The 20,276-nt window shown below is 35.6% G+C and overlaps 1 protein-coding gene across 3 annotated transcripts in view; it reads right to left on the bottom strand.

The window, feature by feature from the left end:
• Nucleotides 1–6,250: 6,250 nt before the first annotated feature.
• Nucleotides 6,251–20,276, bottom strand: part of rxfp2a (relaxin family peptide receptor 2a) — a gene marked incomplete at its 5' end in the record, with an annotated part of 54,043 nt that continues 40,017 nt past the window's right edge. For 2 of the 3 annotated variants that reach the window (XM_081354582.1, XM_081354580.1), the window contains 8 exons: nt 6,251–7,448; nt 10,629–10,847; nt 11,720–12,130; nt 17,314–17,543; nt 17,631–17,702; nt 17,801–17,872; nt 18,377–18,448; nt 18,590–18,661. In XM_081354582.1, coding sequence (XP_081210708.1) covers nt 7,183–7,448; nt 10,629–10,847; nt 11,720–12,130; nt 17,314–17,543; nt 17,631–17,702; nt 17,801–17,872; nt 18,377–18,448; nt 18,590–18,661 — 1,414 coding nt within the window. In that variant the 3' untranslated portion in view covers nt 6,251–7,182. The remainder of the gene's footprint in view (nt 7,449–10,628; nt 10,848–11,719; nt 12,131–17,313; nt 17,544–17,630; nt 17,703–17,800; nt 17,873–18,376; nt 18,449–18,589; nt 18,662–20,276) is intronic. The other variant, XM_081354581.1, reaches the window with a different exon arrangement.

The raw sequence follows: 20,276 nt of genomic DNA, 5'->3' as shown, positions 1-20,276 counted from the left end.
TACTAACACATGTCAACTCCGCCTAGGCCGGTCCCAAGCCCGGCTGCAAAAGGAGGAGGGTTGGGCGTGGGGCTAGCAACCCCACCCCGTAAAAAAAAAAAAAAAAGCTACAGAAACTGCAATCAGCCCTATGCTCCATAAGGAGCCTACAGGAATAAATGAAATGAAAACACATGTCAATGTAATTAATAAAATGTACTCAACCATTCAAAAGTTTTTCTTCAGGTTTCAGTGTCACATGATCTTCAGAAATCAAAATTGGTGCTTTGAAGAAACATTTCTTATTATTATCAATGTTGAAAACAGTTGTGTTGCTTAATATTTTTGTGTAAACTGATACATTAAATTTTTCATGATTATTTGATGAATAGCTGCTCAAAAAACTTTTATTTGGAATATATTTATTTTTTGTAACATTATAAATATCGTTTGATCAGTTTAATGCATTCTTGCTGATTAAAATATATATATATTTTAAAATGATAATGTACACCAATAAATATTTTATGGCATAAAGTATGTAAAATCATTCAAATTGTATATGCATACTTTATTTTAGGCCAAACTTAAAATGCAACACTCAACAGAGTTCCTTTAAGCGTTCATCACTTCAAGGGATCCCTGTAAGCTTTCAATACAATATAAGATGTCTCTAAAAAAGTATTATGGTAACAGTTTATAACTTTACACTTGACAATGATGTTTCATTTGTTAACATTAGTTCATTCATCAGCTAACATGAGCTCTCAATGACTAATGAGCAATATATTTTTACAGCATTTATTAATCTTTGTTAATGTTAGTCAATAAAAATGTACATTTTTCCATCCATCCATCCATCACTCTCCAGATCTCTTATCCTCTGTAGGTTCATTGTTTGAATTGTTCATTGTACATTGTTTATGTCAATTCACATTACATTAATGTAAACAGATAACTTTCAATAAAAAAGATTAGTAAATTAAATTAATGTTGAAATCATCCATAATATTTTGTTTATTTAGAACTATTGTTAGTACAGGTTAACTAATATCAACAAATGAAACATTATAAAGTGTTACTGAAATTGAATATTTGTATAAATAAAAGTGATTTTTGTCATAGCTCTGTTTTTGGGTTACTGTGTAGATCGCAGAAAGTGATTTATGCTTACAGTGTACATCACTCTGATCGCTTAGTCTAAGAAGGCATCAAAAGAGACAAAGAGATAAATGATTTGAGGAAAAGTGATGTGGAAATGGATGGAGGTAGAGGTGAAAGAACAATGCAGTGTTGCTGTGGCTGTCCTTTTTTTGCAGCTCTTACTCCCCAGTTAATAATTCATGACTTGAGCTTTGAAAAACAGCCAGTGTGAGAGGAGAGACACACATAATATAGAAACAGCAGGTGAAACAGTGAACAACTCTTGACTAAAAATCGGTCACCATAGCACAGTGGCTAGTTTCAAATGCATTCATCTCTGTTTCTAAAACTACCTGTCAAAAGCTGTTATATAAAATCCTGTAAGCACCCACTAACCTACACACAATAACCAAGAGCATCTCTCTAAGATTACATAATGTCTAAGTGGGCAGTGCATCACACATTCAGTCAAGTCTCTTAGTAACAGTAAAATGTGTGCTCTTGTATGCACTAGTATGGACAGTATGTAAAACAATTAGATCTGAACTTCCTGAAGAAAATACCAGTGCTTGCAAAAGCAGCAATCACAATTATTTATGCAAACATCAAGATGATGTCATCTCTGTTGTTTAGCCTAGATTTTGAACGACAACACTCTACCAATTCATTAGAAGGATCGTTCACTCTAAAATGAAAATTAAGCCATCATTTACTCACCCTGGTGTTGTTCTAATGCCATATGCCATTCTTTCTTTTTTGGACCACAAAAGGTGATTTTTTTTTGGTCGCATTTTTGTTAAACTTGATTTCCCAAAATTGTGTGCTTTTTCTGGGTGAGACGGCGTGAACTGTGGCACTAATAACCATATATTGTCGTAGTTGTGTGTTTATTAGTCATGTTTAATCAATCATCTGTTATTCAGCTACAGTGATATAGATGCCCATAGGGATTTTCTAGAATGACTGCGGGGCATTTTTGGAGTTTCTGCATGAGAGCACCCACTGGCTTTCAGATGGAGCAGCATTTAATACTGATTACAGTGCTGTGCTCTGTGAAAAAAAAAAAAAAAAAAAAAATCACAGCCTTTGCAAAATCACATGTTTAATTTTGATTAATCGAGCAGCCCTATGGCATGTTTCGCATGGGATCATTCTGTAATACTTCTGCATTTTTTCTTTTAAAAAGCTTGATGCTGTCGCTATTCACTGCCATTACATGGATGAGCGCGGGTGTAATGTAGTGAACTCAAAAACAAAGGAGAGCTGGATCCAAATGTTCTGAGTTTTATTCAAAATGATATCCAAATGAGTTTTATTGAAAAAAATAAACAAACAAATCAAACAAAGACCAGACAATGAATGAGTGCACCAAACATAACATACATGTAGGAACAAGACTAGACAAACACAAGAAACACTGGGGTATAAATACACAAAGACTAACAGGCTAACAAGGGACAGGTGTAGGTGATAAGTAGTCATGGAAACAAATGAGGCAGACACTAGGCTTGTTTGAGATGTGAGAGTAGGCGGCTGCAGTGACAGTTCTCTCTTCTCGTAGTGGATCAGACACCAACGAGATCGAAGGAAGATATAGCGGGATTCAAATTCATGCGCTGTGTTGCTAATAAACTGGATGTCATTTAAGTTTGGTTGCTTTTATATGAAAATAAAATATGATGAACAAGACAACCAAAGTACTTGTTATTTAATTCTATTTGAAAGACATTTATCAATCATTTTTACTTTCATACAGACATGTTTTTATATTTTTATAGAAATATGACAATTACATAACCCATAGAGAGATTGCACTGTCAAAGAGTTTGGAAATATTCACACATAATGCAAATTTTTAAAGGATTTATGCACATAAAAACATGATATCAGAATTTTAAAATCAAAATGTTTAAAAGAGAACAATTTTACACGGTTGTTTAAACCAAAAAGCATTAAGCTGTCGTCAGCAAGTCGTTTCCAATCGTGCTTTTGATCTGTCTGCAGAATCCGACACGGCCGCCTCGCCGTCGCGTGAGTTTTTTGACATACGTCAACGTGACATCAGAGCAAGTCGGACCACACTCGGACACATTTCTAACCGGGATGTAGTGATCATCGGTGATCGGTTCCGCGCAGATTTTACTCATCGCAAACGAGCCTAATGCAACAAGGGAAAACAGGAACTAAACACAGGACGTGAACACAGAAACAATTGGAACAGAAAATACACTTCAACGTAAAAGTCCTTTTCACAACAAGGGACCACAAGACTGGGATTGTGACAGCGGGACTTTTTTAAATTTATTTATTTTATTCTCCTTTTGTGGTCCAAAAAAAAAAAAAGAAAGAAGGGTATATAGCAACAGGGTGAGCAAATGATGGCTTAATTTTCATTTTAAGTCAATGGGAAATTTGTAAGATAGAAATTTTAGGGTTAACTATCCCTTTAAGTCAATGGGAAATATGAAGATAGAAAATGAAAATACAAAGCACACTTAAGCCTAAAATTACAAATTCTGATCCAGAGAGCATGTCTTTGTCATGAGAACCCAAACACATCTGGATAATGTGGATGCTAAAATATGTCCTTTAATATTTAATCATGCAAATAATATGGTTTCCACTGTGAAAATAAAGTTATCTACACTAACTGCAGATAAGGATATGACTGACAAAACGAACCACAACACAGTGCAACCTAAAATCCAATGAACTATTCGACAGACCTATGCAAGCCATTCCACATATTGGATCAGCATTTGTATAACAAATTATTAGAATTATTAACAAAACATTTCAAGCTTCACAAATGGTTTCTGCAATTGAATGTAAATATTTACAAACCCTCAAGTAAACACACATGGTTCAGAGCAATGAAGATGGCTGTCCGCTTTTGTCTGAACTACATGTAATGCATAAAGCACAGATACAAAAGCTGTTCCTGCCTAGTGAAAACAGATAGACTCAAAACAATCCTCACTGGAACCTGCGAGGATCAAAACAACAACTGGAAAAAAATATCCACTATAAAACACTATTTTGTGTATACTGTTTAATATTATGTAATAGGCATAACAATTTCACATGGTCACTGTCACAAATTTGCTTATTTGATTAGTGACAAAACAGAGCAAAGCAATTTTACGTCATCTTTTCTTTGTTCAGTATTTTTTGAAATATTTATTTATATTTTTTTATTCAATTTTAAATCCCTGATATTCAATAGGGACTTTTGGACCCCACAAATTTCACATAACGAGTAGCCTACGTGTGGTTTGTTGTATTAGCTACTCAAAACTACAATACATAAACAGTAACATGACTACTGTAATTAAATAATGACAAAACGACTCACCCTGTTTAGACAAAGGAGGATGCGATTGTTGCCATGCAGAATATCAAATCATCCAATTTCCTAAAGGTAAAATTCATTATCAGTAATGCTGGATAGTGATGGTCCGTATCAGAAGTACGATCATGTGTCTCAAAAGCGCGTGAGCTGCCTTAAATAAACCACTTTTAAAATATGTATATATATATATATATATATATTTAAGTCGTAGGCGCGTTCGACAAAAGCTGCACGCGCCCGTGATGCCTAAAAATGCTGTCTATGTAGGCAGCACACTCGATTTTGAGCACAGCCACTACTATTACATTGTTGTCATAATCACAGCAGACATCTATCTCCATTTACAGCTATAAGTAAATTACATTAATTCCGCTTCGTGAACCCAGAACACCGATGGCAACCATTTAGACACCATACATTATTTCTAATTATGCAAGGGACAGTTTGAAGCCAAAAATATTGTGTTGTGTTGTGTTTGTGTTATCAACAACAGACAAACACAATCTGTGCTGGTGGTCTGGCCTTCCTCACGGCTTCTCCGTCAATTTTAAGCGGTTTCACAAATAAAAGCTCACTGGAACGGACACGGGATTACATTTAACACCCTAAAATCATCGAGCAAAAAACATCATACCTTGTATGTTTGTGTTTAGCAGTTTATATGTTCATATCTTTATCCAAGCGTCGTCGCTGAATTCTGCTATTTTCACTTCATTAGTCTCGCGTCTCCTCGCATCGACTGACAGAAAAAGACGGCCGCTGAGGATGGCAAAACTCCGCCCATAGCGACCAATCAGATTGTAGGTATTTACTGAAGAGAGAAATGGAGATCGCTGATTGGCTGAGACGCACGTTCGTCGGTGTCCTTCCATCCATTAGGTTCTGGAGCGCCTGGAAAGATGCTGCTGGATACTGACAGGTGCACAGTCTCAAACAACCCAGTTAAAAGGCATCAACAACAATATTTTGAATGAGTTTACCTTTAAAAGAGCACAATTTCATTCAAACTGACTGGGAATTTTCTTCCAATGCAGTCTAAAATGGTATAAAACTTATTATCAGAACTTACAATTTTCTGGTTTATGTCTGTCTACCTGTTCACAGCATATGCAAAAATATACACTTTCAGTCAAACAATTTGAATAATTATGATTTAAAAAAAAATGCTCACCTAGACTGCATTTAAGAAACAGTAAAACATTTCAAAATGTAATATGCTGATCAGTTATTATCAATAATTATTGGTGCTCAATTATTAATTGATTAATGTTGAGAACAGTTTTTGCTGCTTCATATTTTTGTGGAAACCATGACACATTTTTTTCAGGATTCTTCGATGAATAGAAAGTTCAATGAACAACATTTATTAGTCAAAATAAATCTTTCAAAACATTATAAATGTCACTTTTGAATGTCTTTCTCTTTTTTTATTCGCACTTACCCCACATTTTTGAATGATAGTGTATCACGGTTTAAACAAAAACATTAAGCAGCAACAATGTTTATCAACATTGATGATAATAATAATAATAGGTGTTTCCTGAGCACCAAATCAGCATATTAGAATGATTTCCGAAGGATCATGTGATGTAATGATGCTGAAAATTCAGCTTTGCTATCACAGGAATAATTCAAATAGAAAACAAATAAATGCAGTCTTGGTGAGCATACGAGACTTCTTTAAAAAAAAAATAGATATAAAAAACTTAATATTCATACATTTTATGTAAAATTGCACAAACACAAGACTGTGAGAATGAAAGATCACTCATTTGTGGGGTATACTGTCTTTTATGATAAATTATAAACAATCAACAGGGTTTTTTAAAAGAGTTTAAAAACTCTGTTATACAATGATTGAAGTAGCTTGACACTGGTCATATTGTCAATTTTATATTGCTTGACACATTCCACGAGACTTCGGACTATGAACATATTTACAACTTTGAATGTTTGCATGGATCTTGAGATGCGTAGAAAAATCGAACTTATAAATAGTCTACATGAGTAGAAAAATAAAATGACAAAGAACAAACAAAAACAATGTATGTTATATTATCTTATACAGATGAAAGAAATGCACCTCTTTAGCTTGACTGCATGCTTCAGTAAACAGTCATCAACTTTGTTGACCAAGACAACTTTGAGGCATTTCCCTTTTAGTCTGTGAAATGGCAAAGCAAGCATAAATCCCTTTACTGTACATTACAAATAACCTCTCAAATTCCATCTCAAAATCCATTAAATTTGCAAACATCTCCATAAAAAATATTTGTACAAATTTTTCCTTCATAGAAATGATGCTTTAAAGTTCCTTTGATCTCTCAAAGATGTGCTCTGCAATAAATACTGTCAGTGTTCTGCATTGGTTCAGCAGTCATTGCTTTTCTTCTTTAAAATCTTTTGAGACAAACAACAAGCCCAGCTCAAGGGCTACAGGCCTGACATGCTGTTTAGGGTGAAAATGGACGCTGGAGGGGTTCGAGGCTCTAGCTGAAGTGTTCGAAAATGCTTCTCCTAATGGAGAAAACATTAAAGTTAGAGTCATGTGTCTAAAAAGAGCACTCCATATTGGAGCAAAAACAGCAGGAATACACAGTGCCATCCTTTTACTTAAACTGTTCCAGGAAAGACCGTCAATCTCCTTTCTGTACATAGATAATGATTAGGATAGTCCAACATATGATCCCTTTTACTCACTGGCTCTTTCACCCATATTGGTTATCCATGTCTGCCAAAGACAGTCGTGGCAAGGAAATTTTTGCAGGGTATTCTGCATTTCGAGAGGGATCCATGTAGATGGTGGAGCTGGTGAGACTCTTGCATTTTTTCTTTGACACGGAGCGTCGCTGCCAGCGGCAGAGGAGAAGCTCCACCTGCTCTCTGAAGAAGCTGGTGGTCAGGGTGTAGAGGATGGGGTTGAGGGCACTGTTGATAGGAAGAATGAAGATCACCACCCAGGAGTTTATCGTCCCTGCAGAGATAAACATAAGACATTGATGTCAACAACAGCAGAACTCATTGTACCGATCATCTTAAAGGAGAACTCCGGTCTATTTTAACATTGAGCTCATTTTTTTGTACATTTGGAGTGCTGTCAATACAGAGAACAACTACAAAAATCGGTGTTGCCTACACCGAGTTATTCTATTTTTAAAATTTGCACCCTGTTGACTTCAATGGGACAAGTAAACCTGCTTTTAGCCTCTTAACATCCTTGATGTGTCATTACAAGTGCACAGAAAATGTGAGTGATTCCTTCTGAGTGAACACGAGTGAATCTGACTGCAGTAGATGTGAAAGATATGTATAAAAATGATGTTATTTAAGCCAGCGCAAATACCTGTGTTTACATCCTGTTTTCGGTTGAAGTCCAAAGTAGTCAATTGCCGAGTTCACGCACATAGGTTTAGTTACCTATGATCACGCGCGTGAACTCGGCAATCGACTACTTTGGACTTCAACCGAAAACAGGATGTAAACAGGTATTTGCGCTGGCTTAAATAACATCATTTTTATACATATCTTTCACATCTACTGCAGTCAGATCCACTCGTGTTCACTCAGAAGGAATCACTCACATTTTCTGTGCACTTGTAATGACACATCAAGGATGTTAAGAGGCTAAAAGCAGGTTTAGTACTTGCCCCATTGAAGTCAACAGGGTGCAAATTTTAAAAATAGAATAACTCGGTGTAGGCAACACCGATTTTTGTAGTTGTTCTCTGTATTGACAGCACTCCAAATGTACAATAAAATGAGCTCAATGTTAAAATTGACCGGAGTTCTCCTTTAAATTGAGGATTTGTGACACACTTGGCTAGAGGGAACTGGGTCATTTTCAGGAAACAGTTGTTTTTTTGCACAAAAAAAAAAAAAAAAAAAAGATAATTAATTTTTATAATTTTATTATTAGTAATTAAGTAATTAATAACATTAGTAAACAGTATTTAATTTGTATTTATTTATTTTAATATAAATGTCAGGCCTAAAATACCAGGGCCATGACCATCTTAAATATGTGGCTATAACCTGGCAAAAACACCAATAGTTATTTATCATTCCACCTCATTTTCTGTGAATGTGCGAGACTTCCGATTCATTAGCGCTATAGAAGAATATCAAAGGGCAGTAAGTGGTAAAACTATTTGCGCTACAAACCAGTATATAATCACGACAATACATTAAAATAATATGGTAAGAAATACCAGTTTGCAATATGAAGCAGCATAACAAGCCGTTTTGTACAGCTAAAAATAACTGGAAGTGCATGAGATTGGAAGCCTTGACACATTCAATTTATAAATGGCTGCTTTTAAAAATAAAGTGGATAAGTAACCACAGATAGCTACTTTATTTTAAACCCATCACAGTAAGTTTGGAACTTGAAATCTTTATTTGAATATATGACTCAAATTAGTTCATTCTGGTTGCATCAACTAGTTGTTGTGTGCCTTATTAGAAATAACAAGATACAGTGGTGGTCAGAATTAATGGCACCCCTGGTAAATATGATCAAAAATGGCTGTAAAAAATGAATTTGCATTGTTTATCTTTTTGATCTTTCATTCAAAAAATTATCAAAAATCTTTCATTGAAGTAAAAGAATTGAAAGTGGGGGGTAAAGTGGTGGGTTATTGGCTCCCTGTTATTAAATACTTTTTGCAAACTCCTTTTGCCAAGATAACAGATCTGAGTTTTCTTCTATAATGCCTGATGAGTTTGGAGAATAACTGACAAGAGATCAGAGACCATTCCTCCATACAGAATCTCTCCAGATCCTTCAGATTCACAAGTTCATGTTGGTGCTTCTTCTGTTCAGCTCACCCCACTCATAGGGTTCAGTTTAGGGGACTAGGACGGTCATGGCTGAAACTTCATTTTGTGCTCAGTTACCCATTTTTGTGTTGATTTTGATGTTTGTTTTGGACCGTTGTCCTGATGGAAGAACCAACCACGGCCCATTATAAGATTTCTAGCAAAGGCAGACAGGTTTTGCCGTTGGTATTTGCTAGAATCCATAATACCATGTATCTGAACAAAATGTCCAGGACCTCCAGCAAAAAAATAGGCCCACAACATATAAGATCCAGCAGTGTATTTAACCGTAGGCATGGGGTACTTTTTTTCCTATTTGCACCAAACACATCTGGTGGGTTTGCTGCCAAAAAGCTCTTTTTTAGTTTCATCTGACAATAGAATCCGGTCCCTTTTGAAGTTCCAGTTGTGTCTGACAACTGAATATGCTGGAGTTTATTTTTGAAGGAACGAGGAGGATTTTTCTTGAAACCCTCCCAAACAACATGTGGTGATAGGGGTTGTTTGATAATTTTTTTTTAGGCTTTCTGACCCCAAGACTCAACTAATCTCTGCAATTCTCCATCTGTGATCCTTGGAGAGTCTTTAGCCACTCAAACTTTCCTCCTCACCATGCATTAAGACAATATAGACACACGTCCTCTTCCTGGCAGATTCGTAACATCTTTAGTTGATTGGAACTTCTTAATTATTGCCCTGATGGTCAATATGGGGATTTTCAATTCTTTAGCTATTTTCTTACAGCCACTTTCTATTTTGTGATGCTCAACAATCTTTTGCTGCACATCAGAACTATATTCTTGGGTTTTACTCATTGTGATGGATGATTCAGGGAATTTGGCCTTTCTTCCTCACATTTAAACTCATGTGAAACAAAAAGTCATAGCAAGACAATTTCATGTTCCTAATCACCCTGGTGTGCTAAATAAAGGTAAATATTAATGGAAATATACTTCAGAGATATTTTACTCGTAAAAAAATCTAGGGGTGCCAATAATTGTGGCCGACGTGTTTTGGAGAAAAACATTTATTTCATATTGTGATTTCCTCCCCACTTTCAATTCTTTTACTTTAATGAAAGATTAGATTTTTGCGAATTTTTTTTTAATGAAAGATCAAAAGGATAAACAATGCAGAAACCATTTTTTTTATCATATTTACCAGAGGTGCATTAATTCTGACCACCACTGTATTTCTCTTTCAAAATATATTTTGTGCCAACTGCCTTACATTCGAAATGTTATGGGGTTGAAGACTCGTGCAAAAATGAGAAACGTGCTTCTGTTTTTACCATGTGGTCAAAAAAATGGTGCTCCAGAAATATACAACAACATACCTGGAATCTCAACTTTTAGAAGAGAGAGTGTTTTGACCAAAAATATGGGTATCCAGCAGAGGGCGTCAGAGAACACAATAAAGAAAAAGCGGTTGGCCACAGCCACATCTTTGTGCAGCCGACTGCGCACATCTGTGGCATTGATGCCGGTTTTATAAATGGAACAGAACATACTGGAGTAAGAAACGACAATCACCAAGAACGCCACCAGATTAAGACCTGTGAATACATAAGACACTTAGTTCAGTATATGCACATAAGGACTGACTGACATATTAGGAAAGTAATAAGACTGTATACAGAATTTAAAAATTACAGGGTGACCAGACATTCCCGTTTCCCAGAAAAGTTACGGTTTCATGATGAGTAGGATAGGCCTACTTAAGGTGTAAATTTCACTAATTTCTGGTGGTTTAGTATTTTTACATAGCCTACATATTATATATATATATATATATATATATATATATATATATATATATATATATATATATATATATATATATATATATACATACATATATATATATATATATATATATATATATATATATATATATGTAAAAATACTAAACCACCAGAAATTTGTTAAATTTACACCTTGAGTAGGCCTATCCTACTCATCATGAAACCGTAACTTTTCTGGGAAACGGGAATGTGTATATATATATATATATATATATATATATATATATATATATATATATATATATATATATATATATATATACAATAAAAATCACAAACATTTTTATGGAAGCTTCAAAAAAAAAATTTGTCCACCGCATGCATTTTCCTTCGACAACCCAAGTGAGTTTTTTGCTAGGAATTTTATTAAATCAAATATTAAATATTTTCTGTAGCCCACAGTAAATCATGGTAAATCGGACATTGCAGATCATCCCCTTGGTCGGTTTGGGCTTAAAAAAAAAAAAAATAAGAGAGAAAAAAAAAAAGGTCACCCCGCTTAAATTTAGTATATTGAAGAATATATATAATATGAATGAATATATAATTAAAAATACTAAATACATGAAAACAATTGAATATATTATTAAAAATGTAATCAGTGAAGAACCAAGATATCGAACCAAGAAATATCCCTGTGGAGTATCCTTTGGCTGTTGGTTTCTCCAGTCTATCAGAGTGCAGAGGGAAACAAACTCCATTTCGCCCATAATAGTTCCCAAACACGTCTTCATTTAGCAGGGGAACAGCTGCTATGACAAATCCCAAAATCCATATGAAGGCCAGAACCAACACTGTCTGCAGCTTTTCTGGCCGCAAATGGCTAAAAGGGAAAACAATGACTAGGAATTTCTCTAGCGTCAAGTAGGTGAGGAGGAGAACAGATACTTCAGAGGAGAGCATGGCAAGAAAGCCAATTGTTCGGCATTCCACACTGTCCATCCAGATAAGAGCGTTCCGGTTATATTCGCCACGAAATTTCACATCGAATATCCCCAGGAAGAAGAGATAGACTCCCATCAGACAGTCAGCACCTAGAAAACATTAAAACAAAAATAAATAAATAAATAATCAAAACAATGACATGGATATTTAAGCATGATGTCATAGCCTACAAAAGCCTACTTAATATTTTCATAAATGAAAAAACATCTCGGGTTACTCAACTGTAACCCTGTTCCCTGAAAAAGCAGGAACGAGATACCGTGAACGCAAACGCATTGGGAAAACATCTTTGTTTGACCGGTTGTGAAGCATGTGTTCAAACACGCCAAGAAAGAGGCTTAAATAACATCCGATGATGACGTCATTGGACGTTTCCCCTGTAAACAAGTTAACTCGTCATGGCGGTCTTCGAAGAAGGGGAGAGACCGTCGCTCAGGCCTCTCCCCTCAGCAGACAGAATTCTATCCTCTAAATTTGTGTGCTTGGGGGTCTCTTGTTTCTGTGGCCAGTCCAGTTGTAACCTGGCCACTGCACGAATCAACTCTTCTTGCGCTTTATCATTGTGGGAGGAGCGTTCAGAGGTGGCACTCTCGAAATCATCTCGCCTGAAACAAGAAATGCAGCATTCTCGGCCCGGTCCGAAGAAGCGCCAATGCGTATGAGTATGCAGCATCGAGAGTAGCTTTTCAAATGGAACTGTAGGCTTCTGCAAAGAAACATAACACAAAATCGGTTTCCCCCTGCTGAGACTTGGTTTCTTCCTCACCCAAGTTCTTCAGTTTTGTCCTCATTTCATAACTTTGGAATGAAAGACAACATCTGCACTGATTATAACCCCTCATTTACACTGCAAACGTCTGCGGTGCATTACGTCTGCGACAAGGTTTTATTCCGTCCTCCACGCGGTGCCAACTCACACCAGGAGCATTTCAGAAGCGGAGCGACAGAGTCATTTGCCTGTCAGACGTGTTTTTTTTTTTTTTTTTTTTTTTGAGTTTCTACCATAGGGAGAGCGGGGCACAAAGTAACGCTTTTTGACTTTCTCAGTTTGTGTAAATCTACTTATGGTTCAGAGTATTTTTTTCCCCACATTAATTTCCCACATGTCTAGTACAATTATGTGTTTTTGTTTTATTAATACAGTATATACTTTTTTTCTTGATATACCCCGAAAGAATGGAAGTGAAATGTAACAACATGCCCCATAGGTGGGGTACATTGTAACATGTGTGGGGCACATTGTAACATAACATATGACAGATTAAAATTTTATCTGATCTAATAAAAAAAATATACAAAACAAACTAAAATATTTTCTAAATAAAATACAATTAAAAAACTTTTTCATATAAAATAATGGCAATTTTTAATAATTAAATATAAACTTATTTTTGAGTTTTGCCACTGTGAACGCATGAAAACACAGCTATACAACATAGTTCAAAACAAATAAATAATTAGTAATTTCTGAACATTGACTCTCAGGCTTTATTCACCTTTTTCCCACGTTTTCTCAAAAAAATTAATAAAAGTATAGAATAATAGCATATTTCTAAAAGGGGCACATTGTAACGCAGTGTTACAACATGCCCCGCCTGCACAACTGGGATTTAAACCCTGCTAGTGTCTTCTGCTAGTTAGTGAAGCATTAAATAACTATCTCAACTATTAAATAACATCTTGGAGATTAAAATAATATAATTTTTGTCTTATTTTAAATAAACACAAAAAATAGAGATGAAAAATTAACTTAAGTAAGAAATTTACTTTTGCTATGGTTTAATAAATGTCTATGGATATCTGGCGGAATTTTTTTTTTCTATATAGTGTTGATATGGCAACTAGTAAATACACAAAGTTTCGTCATCCAAGCATGTGCGGAAGTATTTAAAACAAGCGTGCCGCGCTCCCTTACAGTGGTTTCTACCAAGGATATTGGTGTGTAATACGTTTGGGAGTTTGCACAGGGTGTTTATTTTGAATTTTACAATGTTGTTTTTACTTTTATTTTGTATTCCCAGTGCGACTTGGACGCGCGTCCGTCAAAAATAGACTAGGCACCTATATTTAGCGAAGCGGCGCGGAGAGCCGCTTCTGAAATGCGCCGCGTCGCGGCCGGTGTAAACGCAAGCATTGCCTAGGATGGGTGCGATCAGCTCCGGTAGCCGTGTCACAGCCGTAATGCGCCGCAGAGGTGTGCGGTGTAAATGAGGGGTAAGATTGCTACTCCTGGTTTCATCAGGTCTAGTTGCAGATTCATTAAATTTGATTTAAATAGTGACTAGCTCCTGCTGCATCAATTTGGGCAGTGGCTGTTAATACCGACAGCGTAATTTCTGTTCCTCATTACCAATATAAAAACAAGACACATTGTGACCAGAGGTGACAAAGGTGCTTGCAGGTTAATTTTAGCAATTTCCTCCCAGTGGAAGTGTGAAATATTCGACAGCTGCTCATTTCCTGTGTGTCCTAAAAGTGCAGGCAGTAATTTAAGAATACTCCAGCTGTCTTAAAAGCTTTTGAGAAAAGGTAATGTCTTTTGAGAATAATGTATGAACGCATCATTCTTCCGTAGTTTGATGGAATACATCATTTATCAGAGCCATGCGATGATACCACCATCTTGTGATAGCAGGCGATCTTTGATTCGGACAGCATGGTAAAGGGGAGCAGAAAGATGCTATTAAAGTCAGTGAACAGCCGGAGGTAAAGGCCAAACTCCTTTTCCCACCCTGACTATAATCTAGACACACTGCTATAGCTGAGATTAACAGTCCAAGTACAGAGAAGGACACTGAACTCACCTGAAAATGTCACCGGCTAATAACAAACCTCCATGATATATATATATATATATATATATATATATATATATATATGTATATATATGTATATGTATGTGTGTGTGTGTGTGTGTATAAAAATATATGAATTACGTGATAGAATTATCTGTGAATAAAAAATATCAATGATGACTATGACATATACATAAGTGGGTGAACTTACAAAATCAGTAAGGGATCAAATAATTATTTCCCCCACTATATATATATATATATTGATATAGATATAGATATATGCCCACTTACAAAGAAATGAAGGGTCTATAATTTTTATGGTAGGCTTATTTTAACAGATAAAGACAGATATCAACCCAAAAAATCCAGAAAAAACTCATTATATAAAGGTTATAAATTGATTTGCATTTCAGCAAGTGAAATGTGTTATTTAGTAAGGCAGAGGAAAACACTAGCCCCACTCCACATCCAGAGACCAGCCACCGACACCCGGCCCGATGGATAAACGAGAGCCCAACCGCAGACCATGGACTTCGCAGCCTGCTGCGATTGACGAGTCTGAGCTTAAAGACAGGACGGAAGGAGTCGTCTCCCCGGAGCCTAAACCACAAGGTGTGTCTGACCAGGTGTGTAAGCCCGCAACATCGCGTGCGGCCGAGGGAGCGTTTGTGGAGTACGAGGGCAGGGAGGAAAGCCCCACCCACAACCTCACAGAGGTGTTAGAACGAAGAGCTTTAAAGTCTGGTCCTTCAAGAGTTATTAATCAAACAATTGGTTTTCCCCATGTGTAAAATGTGTTATGTTCTAATGATGATTAGGAAAAGCCTTCAGATATTAAGAGATGACAGCCAAAAATCATTAAGCCTGGTGAACTGTTAACTGTTCTATTATTTAAAAAAAAAAAAAAAAAATTTAAGAAAATGTTAAATTACTTTAAATTCCCATGGCAATTCTGTCATACTGATACGGTTCCAGCCTCTGGTGCTGTTCGTGTGTCGATAAAAAAATAAAAAAATATGATAAGATAATGTTTTTTTTAATTAATATTTTGGGGATTTTATGATACCAAATGATATTTACGCTGTTTTATAATCCATTTATTCACTTTTTGAACATCGTAAATTTTGAATGATTTAGAGCACAGACTTAAGTTCTCTTTTCAAAGACGACACTTGTCAGATTAATGCTGGTGAAAAAAGTTAACTTAAAAGGGAAGTTACAGAATTTTGTTTATTGTTGCACAAAACTACTATTTTAAAATTTTGTATGAAATATATATTTTCAAAAACATGTTTTACTCTAAAACTGCAAGAAAAATCAAAGCCTTGAATCTAAACAAGTTGTGTTCCAAATTTGAGCTTGATATCTCAAAAAAAAAACTTTTCAGTAAGTTTTGTTTGGCCGCAGTACAAAAAGTTTTCACAAGATAAAATTAATTTCCAGTGCGGTCATTTTTGATCATGAGAAGCACAAGTGTGACAGTTTTTTTCAGGATCATTTAACCTTTTCAAATCATGTCCATGTTGTTTTTTTTTTTTTTTTTTTTACATAGCAAGTGCCAAAACCTTTATCAAGTTTTGTACCATTACGATGAAGTAAAAAAAAAAAAAAAAAATCAAAATCCTATGTAAACAAGTAATTGTTAACTACAGTAGGCTATTACTTTATTGCAGTTATGTTATCAAAAACCTTTGCATCTGTGGATGATAGGCAAGATAACCTTTGCATCTGTGGATGATAGGCAAGATACCACAAAAGACATATCTCATATCTCACGAGGCAGCATTCCCTGATTCCCTTTTTACTTTTTAAATAAGTAAAAAAAATGCTAGCATATGAAGACAAACAAACTGTCACTCTCTTAATAGGATTACAGATGCATGCATAAACGTTCAGGAATGAACAATCAAACACCCACAACAATATACATTCAGACACAAAAGCAAACCAAATCATAACAGGCTTTACTGACAGCTTCCATTATTCAGATAAAATCCTTTATCTATTGTTACCCTTTTTTCTGCTGATACCCCCATTGATGAAGGCCTTAGCATTACTGGATATATTTTCCGTCCAGGAAAATCCTTTTTTGTTGTTGCCATTGTAGAATGTGTAGCCAGACTTTTTTGGAGCAATTTCAATTCTGGCCATGTGTGTGTGTCTGTCTGTCTGTCTGTGTTGCAACATGTAATTATTGGATAATAATGATAATAATAAATAACAACAACAACTAGTAATAACTGGTCTTTGTGCTGTACACTTCATATAATTAAAAAAATAAAACAATAATAATAAAATATTTTAATGCATTACTTTTTTATTTTTATCAAATATATGAAGTGTTCAGTGCAAAGATAAGATTAATCAATAATGAAGTTAGTTGTTTTATTATTATTATTATTATTAAAAAACAAAAAAATTGAACTCAATGTATTTATTTATTCAGTATTAAAAATCGTTTCAGCCCTACTCACAACACAGGACTTTGATGCAGGCTGCATGCAGGTTGTTCTCCGCTCTAATGAAGGAGCGCATTCCGATGACAAAGAGATTCCCAAAGCAGGTGATGAAGGCCATCACCCAGACGGACACCCGCAGAACCAGGCTGGCTAACAGGTCTTCAACTGATGAAATCCCATCGGTGTTAGGTTTACATTTCCGAACATGTGGGGCATAGGAACAGTACTGAAAATCCTTAAAATATCTAGAAAAAATAGATATAAACAAACAACAGATTACAAACTGAGCAGATGCAGATCATTACACAGACCACACAATGAGAGGTACGTACATGTGGGACAGATTTCCCATGGGAAGAAACATCTTGGTGGTTATATCAGGAATTTCAATGCCCTCCAGACTTCTGTTAAACATATGAATCATGTATTTCATCCGACACCTAATAAAAGGGTCTTAAAAGCCATTCTTTTCCTAGGCAGAGCATGCAATGCTGATACTTACAGAGACTCCAGTTGAACCAGGTGATCGAAGTGACTGGCATGAATATGGAGAGCAGGATTATGGGATATGTTCCTGCAAACATTAAATGGAATATGGCCAGCCAAAAATGATTATTCACTAATCACATTTCAAATTCAAAATTTTGTTCTTGCCAGCAACAACAGTGGATAGGCACCAGGAGTCGTCAAGCATAAAGGACATGAAACACTCATATGCTATATTTCAAGTTTTCTGAAGTCCATACATTTTTTTGACATGTGTCAACACACCATTTTTTAATGCAGATGTGGGCTACAGACAAGCTTAAATTCAAGTCTGTAAAAAGCTAGAACATAGCTTTTTTCAGCCACCAAATGAAGACTTGTTTGTTCCATAGAAGAAATAGAAGCACAGAGTTTTGGAAGGACATGAGGGTGAGTGAAAAATGACAGAATTTTTCCTCTTTGGGTAAAATATCCCTACAAAATGTTTATTTTGTCCTACTGTATCAATCATGGCATCATTTATTGCACTGCATGCACCGACCAATTCAAACAGTTTTAAATAAACGATGTAACTGATATTTGCATAACTCACAGTTTCTGCAGATATTTTAAACTCTTGAAAGTGTTTTTAGGAAGGTCGGAAAGTCTGTTGCAAGACAAATCTCTAAAAAAAAAAACAAGAAGGACAAACAAACACAACAATCAGGTGTGCATACAAAGACATCTCAATTATGATTTAAGTGTAGAACCTTATTACTCTCAAATCAAAAGATTGTGCATCTAGATTATGTGCTGCAGTACTTACAGTTCAACCAAGGATCCAAGAGAATGAAACATGCTTTCTGGAAGGATCTTGATTTTATTTTCATGCAGTGATCTGGGCATATAAAAATAAGAGAACAGCGTTATTTTTTTTAATGAGACTAAACTTCAACATTTTCAGTTGTGTGGATAGCCTCAAAGAACAGTCACTGGTCCGTGAAACAGCCAGATGATAATGAAATCCTCCTGCTTTCTGCTGCATTTCCAGCTTATTTTTTCAGCAAGGGCATGCTGACCCTGCTTGCAAAGATACCACCTCTCCCTCAAAATCTCATTTAAGATATGTCTGACACTTCCCTACATCTATTACAAAAGAGAACATCTTCATAATAAACTAATAGAGCCTTGAGGAAAAAGTCTGGAATGGGTTTAGTTGCCGCTGCCAGAGACTTCATTCTGTCCGAATAAAGCGAAATCTTTCTGTCATCACACTGTTCCAAGGAGACATTCTGTTTTCATTTGCAACGGTTTTAGGAGGAAAACGGTACCAGGACTACAAATTCACAGCTCTCTGAGAAACTGGGATTAGATTCCTCTATTTTTATACACCAAATGTGATCAACCACAAATGAGTCAGCCCATAGATAAACGTCCCGAGGTATTGATTAACTTGTAAGAAAGTGATGGGAGTTAGATTTCTTTTTCCAAGTAACATCATCAGTTGCATCAAACTTACTTTGCCCAAAGCAAAATGAAAAGGAGAATAGAAAGTCTGTTTTAATTTTTTTTTCTAATTATCAGAAATAAATAAATAATTGGCAGATGGAAGCCTCATTAGACAATGTGCAGCTTGTATCTCTGAAATGGAGACCTTTTAACATATTCTTCACAACTCATTCTCAATCTGTGGTAGAATTGTGATTGCAAAATTTGCTCTGGTAAACTGCAAAATTCAAATTGTGGTGAAGCAGGGTGGGGCAGAGAGCTGTGGGAGCGGAGCGAGGACAGTGGAGAGAATGATAATGAGCGAAATCTGCAAGACACACCATTCTTGAGTCCCACGGAGAAGCTCCGAAAGGATAAAAGGAGGAGTGATGACAGTGGAAAGGAGAGAGGACAAGGCCTGGCCTGGGACATTTTGCTTCTTTTTATCACTAAAACTTTATGCTGAACTTTGCTGGTTCCTGCCTCATTTCTTCCCTGAACTGTTACAATTACATTTATGTAAATCAAACAAAATGTATCAAATCAAATACTTGTTTTTTTAAACAATATTACTTGTTAAATTGTTAATCTGACAATATAATTTGAATAAAAATAGTGGAATAAAATAAAATTGTGAAATAAAAAAAGGCAATGCAAGCTGACATGTTGCATGATGCATTTTCAAAAGTGGTTCCAGACTATTGTACCCCACAGTATATGGCATATAATAAATGTCCCTAATTTTTTAAACTCACAGTTAAATTAAGATTTCAACATGTGCTTGACCTCATTCTCCACAAGGGCATCAAGCTTTGTTCTTCACTTGTTAGAAACACATGCATGCAGACACTCACATCCTAATGACTAACTAAGAACAAGCATTTCCCTTTAGAGATAACAAACTGGGAGTTAAGGAAACATGACTGGCATTATAAACTAACATCTGTAACACATTCATTTAAACTGACTATTAAATCAAATTTTATTACCATTATAAATTGAGATGCTGGCATATCACGTACACA

This window comes from Scardinius erythrophthalmus (genome assembly GCF_964197995.2).
Source record: "Scardinius erythrophthalmus genome assembly, chromosome: 23".
NCBI lineage: Eukaryota > Metazoa > Chordata > Actinopteri > Cypriniformes > Leuciscidae > Scardinius > Scardinius erythrophthalmus.
The sequence above is the reverse complement of the archived record's forward strand: the minus strand, read 5'-3'. Positions and strand labels throughout refer to the sequence as shown.